This window comes from Corvus brachyrhynchos, unplaced genomic scaffold (genome assembly GCF_000691975.1).
Source record: "Corvus brachyrhynchos isolate BGI_N302 unplaced genomic scaffold, ASM69197v1 scaffold21, whole genome shotgun sequence".
Classification (NCBI taxonomy): domain Eukaryota; kingdom Metazoa; phylum Chordata; class Aves; order Passeriformes; family Corvidae; genus Corvus; species Corvus brachyrhynchos.
In genome coordinates this window covers 724,130-732,121 of record NW_008236924.1, presented here as the reverse complement: position 1 = coordinate 732,121, position 7,992 = coordinate 724,130, and the positions used below count along the sequence as shown (strand labels likewise).

Here is a 7,992-nt window from a genome sequence, read left to right as displayed (position 1 = left end):
AATGCGGACAACTACACCTATGAGAACCTGCAGTGGTATCGGCTGAACCTCTCCAAGCTCCACGATGAGGAGGGCAACCCCCTCGTGCTGGACTGTAAGAACGTCCACCACTATGCCACCAAGATGCAGGGGGAGCTGCGCTTCCAGCCTGACTCCAACGATGCGACCTTGCTGCTCACCATCCCCAACATCTCCCTGGATGAGGAGGGAGATTACGTGTGTGAGGTGCAGAACAGGAAGACCCGGGAGAAACACTGCCACAAGAAATACATCTCTGTGCAGGGTGAGGGTCCACAGGGCTGGTGGGAGTGACAGAGGAGAGCTGGTGCTCTTGCTGCCATCAGCTTCCCAGTCCGTCCCCAGGGGAAGCCACACAAGCAAGCTAAACTCAAGGTGGCAAAGGCAGGGCACCTGGGTTCTCAAGACACCCTTCATCAGGGGTCAGAGACCCAAAGCCCCCCAGGAACACAGATATTCTTTTGATCAATCAGTTTCCCGTTTTCCCCTCCTCCTCTCTGTGCTGCTCCTCCAGCCCTGGAGATCCCCCGCCTCAAGCAGAACCTGACAGACATTTGGGTGAACGTCAGCGACTCCATAGAGATGCGCTGTAAGGTGGACGGCAACCATGTTCCTGAAATCAGCTGGTACAAAGATGAGAAACTGGTGGAAGAAGTGTCAGGTACAATGGGCTGGGGGTGGATCACAGGCAGGGCATTATGTCCAGCAGCTGGAGAGCTGAAAACTGCTGGGTTCCAGGAGTTGTTATGCCCAGATAAAGATACCCGTTCTCTGAATCAGCCAAACCCTGGTTTTAATCACATTCTGTCCTAGTTTGATGCAGTCTCGCTGGCTAAGTCTATGCCCCAGGGCCTGGCTCAACACTGTCTGTGCTTGTGCACATTCAGCTGGACGGCAGGGAGAGAGAAATCATTCATGTTCTTACTCTCAGCTCAGTGCCTGGCATCTCTGATTACGCAGGGACCAACCCAGATCTCATGGAAGGAACATGCGAAGGATCCAGGCACATTGCAGAGGGAAAGCAACAGGTTCTGAAGATAAAGCAGAACTTGACACGCCAGCTAGACTGCCTGGGCACTGTCCCTATTCAGCATGATCAGTGGGGGATTTGTACTCTCCATACATTGCCTGGGGAAGGCCCCTCCAGGGTGTTTCTGGGGCCATCAAGAGAAAAGCCTTTACCAGCTGGTGCGATGTCATTCTACCATCTAAAATGAATCAGCCAAAAAATGCAAGCCTTATTTTGAGCCTGAGTCCAGTGTACTAATCTTCCCTCCCTGTGAGTGCCCACCACAACCCTCTGTGCCTTACAGGGATTGACCTTGCGGACTTCAACCAGAGGCTGAGCATTCAGAGGGTGAGGGAGGAGGATGCTGGGCTCTACCTGTGCAGCGTCTGCAATGCTAAGGGCTGTGTGAACTCCTCGGCCAGCGTCTCTGTGGAAGGTACCAGCAGCCACGATACCTCTGGGGATGTGAAGGGGTGGAGGAGGAGTTGTGACCAAGCCCATGCCTCTTCCCTGTGGCAGTGGGAGGCAGTGAAAGCCCCTTGGCCTTGCTGGTGGCATGGTGCTCTCACAGGAGGATCTATAGTCCAGAGCATGTTTAGCTCAGGCAAACATGCCTCCAGTCACCCCACATCCTGATGCAGGCCATAAGGAATGGCTGAGTTGGGGCATGGAATGCAAATCCCTGAAGCTATGATTTCCCTCCCATCCCGCAGGCTCTGATGATAGGACCAATGTGGAGATTGTCATCCTGATTGGGACTGGAGTTATTGCTGTTTTCTTCTGGATCCTACTTATTCTCATCTTCTGCAACATCAAAAGGGTAGGTGACTGTCTGTGCCCCAGGCAGGGCGTGTGGCATATCAGGGCTTGGGGCAGCACCAGTGCTGTGATGTGGGGCTGCATGACAGCACCTGCTAAAAGGAGGTCATAAAAGGCTCTCACTGTCAAGGACAGGGTGCATAAGGGCTGTGGTAAAGGAGGTGACTGGAAATGGCCTTTGCTTGAGGGGGTAGCAGGTCAAGGCAGGCAAAGATTCCAAATCCCGTTTGGGAGTCAGCACCCAGGGCAGGGAGGGCACCTCCTCACCCTTTGTGTTGGCTGGTTCCTGCAGCCAGCCCACGCAGACATCAAGACAGGCTACCTCTCCATCATCATGGACCCCGGCGAGGTGCCTTTGGAGGAGCAGTGCGAGTACCTGCCCTATGATTCCAGCAAGTGGGAGTTCCCACGAGACCGCCTGCGCTTAGGTGAGCCAGACCCCCTCCCTCCCACTGCACACTGCAGCCAGGGCTTCCCACCAGCCCTACAAACTCACTCTCCAGGTTTCTTAACACACCTCTGTGTGTATTTAATGCTTTCTCTCTGCCTCAGGCTTCCCATCTTCTTCCCCAGGCTGTCCCTAAAGCCCAGCTGTGCCTGGGAAATCTCTTTAGGTCTGACTGTAGACAGGTCTGAGCCAACTGTAAGCCCAAACCTCCTCAGTGTATCCACACAGGTATTACTGAAAACAGAAGACCCCTTGGCATGCTTTAAAACACATCCCCCTATTTTCCAAGTGGGAGTCTGGACGGAACAGCCCAGTTCACAGCAGGTACCCCAAGTTCAGGACCAGGATTGCATCCATTATTGTCCTCATGCTGAGACACCTACCTGCAGCCTCTTCCCTCTGTCTGCCAGAGTTTAAAGGGCAGCAGACTACCTTTGAGGCACAGAGCAGTGACATTAGTCCTGGCTGCTGTGCTGCAAGGGGTCGTTTACCTTTCCCACACACATCAACTTCTTGCTCGAGGGCAACAAACAGCCCCTCACTTCTTCATGGCCATTTCCTTCCTCTGCTTTGTCCATGCCAGCTCTGTCTCAGTTCCTCTCATCGTCCTTTCTCCTATTCTCACTGACACAGTAAGCAGCCACCTGAAAGGGCACATGTTCCATTCCTTCCTTTTCCTTTATGAAGTTTTTTCTTTCTTCTTCCCATGGTTTCCTGTTGGGATTTTTGTTTTCCTTCATTCTATTCTTCCTGTTCTGCACCTGCCTTTCTTCACACTGACTCTCCTTGTCCATAGGTAAAGTCCTGGGTCATGGTGCCTTTGGGAAGGTGGTGGAAGCATCAGCATTTGGGATCAATAAAAGTAACAGCTGTGAGACTGTAGCAGTCAAAATGCTGAAAGGTACGTGAACAGTGAAGCAAAACATGCAATGTGTGTAGACAGCAATTAATGAGGCACCTGCCAGGGAGCATCCACCCTGTAAATGCCTGTCTTTTAATCAATGGCTTCTTGGCCTCAACACAGTTGATCCTGTTTGGCCCCATTCAGCTGCACTGGGAGGCTGAAGTGGCAGAACAGACAGCAGGGATTTGGGGAACTCCGCTTTCAAGGAAATTTAGCTGTCTGCAAAGGCAAAGAATGAAATCTGTCTCAAAGGACAAAGAGGAATCCAGAGCCCCTCTTTGGCAGGTCACTGAAGGAAGTGTTGCTCCCAACTGCCTTCTTCCAAATGTACCTGTATTTTGTGTTTATGGGCCAGATCCAGAGCTGGGTAAGGAAGCAGGTTGCAGCTCTTATCCAGCTCTGAGGGCTAAATTGGCTTTGCACCCAAAACCTGGTCTATCCAGAGTGAGATTTTAAGCTTTTATAGCCTTGCTTTCAAACAGGCACCCAAAACATTATTCTGTAATTTGGCACCAAACAAAACACTGAAGCAGTCTGTGGCCAGAAGTAGCCTGTACATGGAAATCAAGTCATGGCTCATCTGAGCAGTATTTACTGCTGCAAATGTACAGCTCATCTGCACAGCAGAAGGAAGCCTGGTGTGCAAGGTTGCTTTACAGTCCTTTGAGGCAAGGCTCTCATCTGGCCCTTCAGCTGCAGCTCAAGAGGATGCTTCTGTCTCTCAGGCTAAATTTACAAACTCTCAAGTAAGACAAAATGCATATGGGGAAGCGGAAAAGTATGAAAAAGGCACACAAAACCAGAAAACATGCTCTGGGGGTAAAACAGAGGGTCAAGAATTGATACGAATTGGACAATTGAGAGACGATGCAGTACAGAGATCTGGCAGGAGCATGACACTGTGTTTGCTATTGAAGAGGAATCATCAAAAGATATCTGGGTTTGAGACAGATCCTATCTTCAATTGTGATAAAAAGAATCAGATGTCTTTTGTTCCTAATTTTCTTTCAAATTGTTTCATGGCTTGTTATCTTTGTTTGGAGGCCAAAAGGGCAGAGATTCAAACAGGTGCATCCCTATGAAAGTCTCAAGTGATCTTTTTCACTGCACAACTATCATAAAGAAAAATATGTTGGGCACAGATTGTGTTGTCTTTTGTTCTGGGTCCCTGCACTTGCAGATAGCACCCTATGTGTTACAGCAGGGATCCTGGGATCTCCAGACAAGGCTCAACATTTCATGTTGGAACATGCAATAACAAAATGTACCAAGGCTTTGAGGTCACAGCCTCCTCAGCAAGACACATTAACATGCTGCTAGAGAAAGGTGGTGAGGGGGAGTGAAAAGCTGTGAGGAGGTGTCGTGACATGGTCTCTGTGTTTCTAGAGGGAGCTACTGCAAGCGAGCACAAGGCACTGATGTCAGAGCTGAAGATCCTCATTCACATCGGGAATCACCTCAACGTGGTGAATTTGCTGGGTGCCTGTACCAAACCCAATGGTAAATATCCCAGGGCAGCAGGCTATGCCTGCTCCCAAAGAGCAGAGCTTGTCCCGTGTCTTTTTGCTGTCCACATGTGTGATCACAGGGACGTGTGGGGAAGTTATTAGTGTGTTTGTGTGTACTTAGAGCAGATGTCACAGCTGACCAGGGCTGCACATAACACAAGTTGTGGCAAATTCTGACCAACTCAAGCTGTTACCTCTTGCCCCAACCTTTGTTCTCTTCTCACCAGGTCCACTCATGGTTATTGTTGAGTTCTGCAAGTATGGAAACCTCTCCAACTACCTGCGGACCAAGCGGGAAGGATTCAGTCCTTACAGGGTGAGTAGCTTCCTTTGCTCCTAGGGGCCTGTCCCATATCTAGGGAAGGAAGACATGCAGCCTAATACATGATCTGACAATGTGACAAAGATACCCTCTGTCCTTCTTTCTGCAAAGGTAGATGCTTGCAGGCCAGAATTACAGTTTAAGAACAGGAAGAGACTGTGCAGCTCGTGGGTGCAGGGGTTACAGTGTGTGTTGCCTGCTGAGGGTTTTGGGTTGTTCCCTTGCCAGGAAAAGTCTCCCAGGCTGCGTATTCAGGTGCAGTCCATCGTGGAGGCAGTGAGAGCAGACAGGAGGAGCCGCTCCGGGACCAGCGACAGCGCCATCTTCCACCGCTTCCTCATGCACAAGAGCCGCACAGCGCAGCCCATCCAGGAAGGTAACACTCAGCCTTGGCAGCAGCTCCTCACCTGCAGCACCAAAACTATGCTAGACTTGGCTAGCTTGGGGAATGTGTAGAGAATATCAGTGAGGAGCTAGGAGCCAGCCTTGGAGCTGATCACTGTTGTATGTCAATTCCCTAAACAAGGCTATTATACCATCTGTTGTCTCTTGTAATAGACACCAGAAACTCAGAAGGGAGGATTAAGTCCCTTTGGGTATTTTAGCCTGAAGAAAGGAGAACTGAGGGGAATCTCGGTGAGTCCTCCCTAGGACAGAAATTATGAGCTGACCTTCAAAGCCCCTTCTAGTCCTGTTCCCCACAACTCTCTGACTGATGTGCTGGAGGCTGGACTCATTATTCCAATTAGGACTGAGGACTAACTGTATTTCACTGAGGAACTGGCTGTATCCTGCAGTCCCAGAGAGAAGCAAAGAGGACAACAGATCTCCAATTGTCTAATCATTTTCTTTTACTTCTGGACAGTGGATGACTTGTGGCAAAGTCCCTTGACAATGGAAGACCTCATCTGCTACAGCTTCCAGGTAGCACGTGGCATGGAATTCCTGGCATCCCGAAAGGTGAGTTCAGCTTTCCTTTGCTCACCTGATCTTTTGTGCGTGCCTGATGAGAGAGACCTGACTACAGCCACCTTTCAGGTGACACACAGCGATCTGTCTCACACTTCTCACTTCTCAGGAAATATGAGATAGTCATGTGTACACAAAGCTGGGAAATTAGTTCTCTTGCATTTCAACCTCTCCTTAACCATCCCTTTTTGAAATGTTTATCTTTAGCTTCTTCCCATTTCTACCATTCCCCCATTACAGCTCAGGTTTATGGGGGAAGGGAGGTGCTGTACACTTTCTGATTGTGGTTCCTGTCTGTCTTATTTTGCCCCTTCCTCTTTGTGTGCCCTCAGTGCATCCATAGAGACCTGGCAGCCCGCAATATCCTGCTGTCAGAAAACAACGTGGTAAAGATCTGTGACTTCGGCCTTGCCCGGGACATCTACAAAGACCCCGACTATGTCAGGAAAGGCAGTGTGAGTGCCATTTTCTCAAACCCTTTACAGACTAGGCCCCCTTGATGAAAAGATGAAAAAGCAGGAGTGGAGTTACTTGCATGGCTGGGACCAAAAGCCACTGGACCAATGACACATGTCCTGTCCTCCTCCACCAGCAGATCTCTGTCTCCTTCCTTCTGCCCCTCAGCCTGTCATTAACTTACTCTTCCTTATACTCTTTCATCCTCCTTTCAGTGTCTCCATCCCTCTCTCTGATGTAATCAAACCTCCATTCCTCCATGGAGAGAGGAGCAGGGTTATTGGCTCTGATTTCCTTTCATCCATTTCATCCTTTTGCTACAAGAAGGGCTGTCTTGGGACATATTCCCACCTGAACATTTGTGTCTTGCCTCTCACTCCTGCAGGCCCGTCTTCCACTGAAGTGGATGGCTCCAGAAAGCATCTTCGACAAGGTCTACACTACCCAGAGTGATGTGTGGTCTTTTGGGGTCCTTCTCTGGGAAATCTTCTCACTAGGTGAGTGTTAATGAGGGTCTCATGCTGCTGAGGGAGACACCTCTACCAACGTAGCAGTTTGTGGGTGAGTCTGTGCAGAACAGACATTCTGAAGCACATCTAAGGACTGATGGGAAGCGACATCAATGTAGGCAAAAAAAATGGAGGCCATATCCACCCATGAACAGAGTGATGGGGACACAGGCATGCAGAGCTGGCCTCCAGCTCACTGAGGCAGAGAAGCCTGACTCAGGCAGCACTAAGGATTGGGTTGTGTATGAGAAGTGACCACATCTCTCAGTGTTCTGGGAGGAAGGGCAGTCACAAAAGGGCAGTCTCAAAATGACTGGTTTCTGATGGCACATTTCATGTTCCCACCCTTCTCTGAACCTTCTTTAGGGGCATCTCCATATCCTGGAGTCCAGATCAATGAGGAGTTCTGCCAAAGGCTCAAAGACGGTACCAGAATGAGAGCACCAGAGTATGCCACAGCAGAAATGTGAGTCAGAAACCTCAAGGATTCCAGCACTGGTCAAAGCAGAGGCTTCTGTGGCAGGGCAGAAACCTACCAGATCCCAGCATAGAGCAGGACAGGCCCCTCTGTGGGATGCAGACCTTTCAGCCAAGATAGGGGATGAGCCAACACATCCTTCATTCTAAGCTGCTCTCTAGGTATCCTTGCATGCCCGTGCTGGGATGGGTCTGTAAGTGAGCACTGTGCTTTCCTGCTCTGAAGGGTATCAGAGGGGTCTGAATTAGCTCCTTGTGCCTGTTATAATAAGTGCAAAACAAAGCAACCCCCTGCCAGTAAGTCCACCTGGCCATTGTGCTGGGGGTGCCAAGCTTTCCTTCCCAGTGCAGGAACTGGTTGTCCCAGTGGGCACCATGTGGGTGGGAGCTGTGGAGTGGGGCAGGAGGGAGTTTCTGTGGCATAAAACCAGCATCTCTTCTTGGCAGCTACCGTATAATGCTGAGCTGCTGGCATGGTGATCCCAAGGAGAGACCGACTTTCTCCGACCTTGTGGAGATACTGGGGAACCTTCTTCAGGAAAATGTTCAGCAG

The 7,992-nt window shown here is 50.2% G+C and overlaps 1 protein-coding gene across 1 annotated transcript in view; it reads left to right on the top strand.

The window, feature by feature from the left end:
- Window positions 1–7,992, top strand: part of FLT4 (fms related tyrosine kinase 4) — a 54,917-nt gene that overhangs the window by 38,900 nt on the left and 8,025 nt on the right. The window contains 14 exon segments of the mRNA XM_017728092.1: window positions 1–283; window positions 533–679; window positions 1,332–1,463; window positions 1,741–1,847; window positions 2,139–2,274; window positions 3,091–3,195; window positions 4,585–4,698; window positions 4,934–5,022; window positions 5,257–5,404; window positions 5,894–5,988; window positions 6,330–6,452; window positions 6,839–6,950; window positions 7,329–7,428; window positions 7,887–7,989. The exon segment at window positions 1–283 is cut by the window's left edge and continues 20 nt beyond it. Coding sequence (XP_017583581.1) covers window positions 1–283; window positions 533–679; window positions 1,332–1,463; window positions 1,741–1,847; window positions 2,139–2,274; window positions 3,091–3,195; window positions 4,585–4,698; window positions 4,934–5,022; window positions 5,257–5,404; window positions 5,894–5,988; window positions 6,330–6,452; window positions 6,839–6,950; window positions 7,329–7,428; window positions 7,887–7,989 — 1,794 coding nt within the window.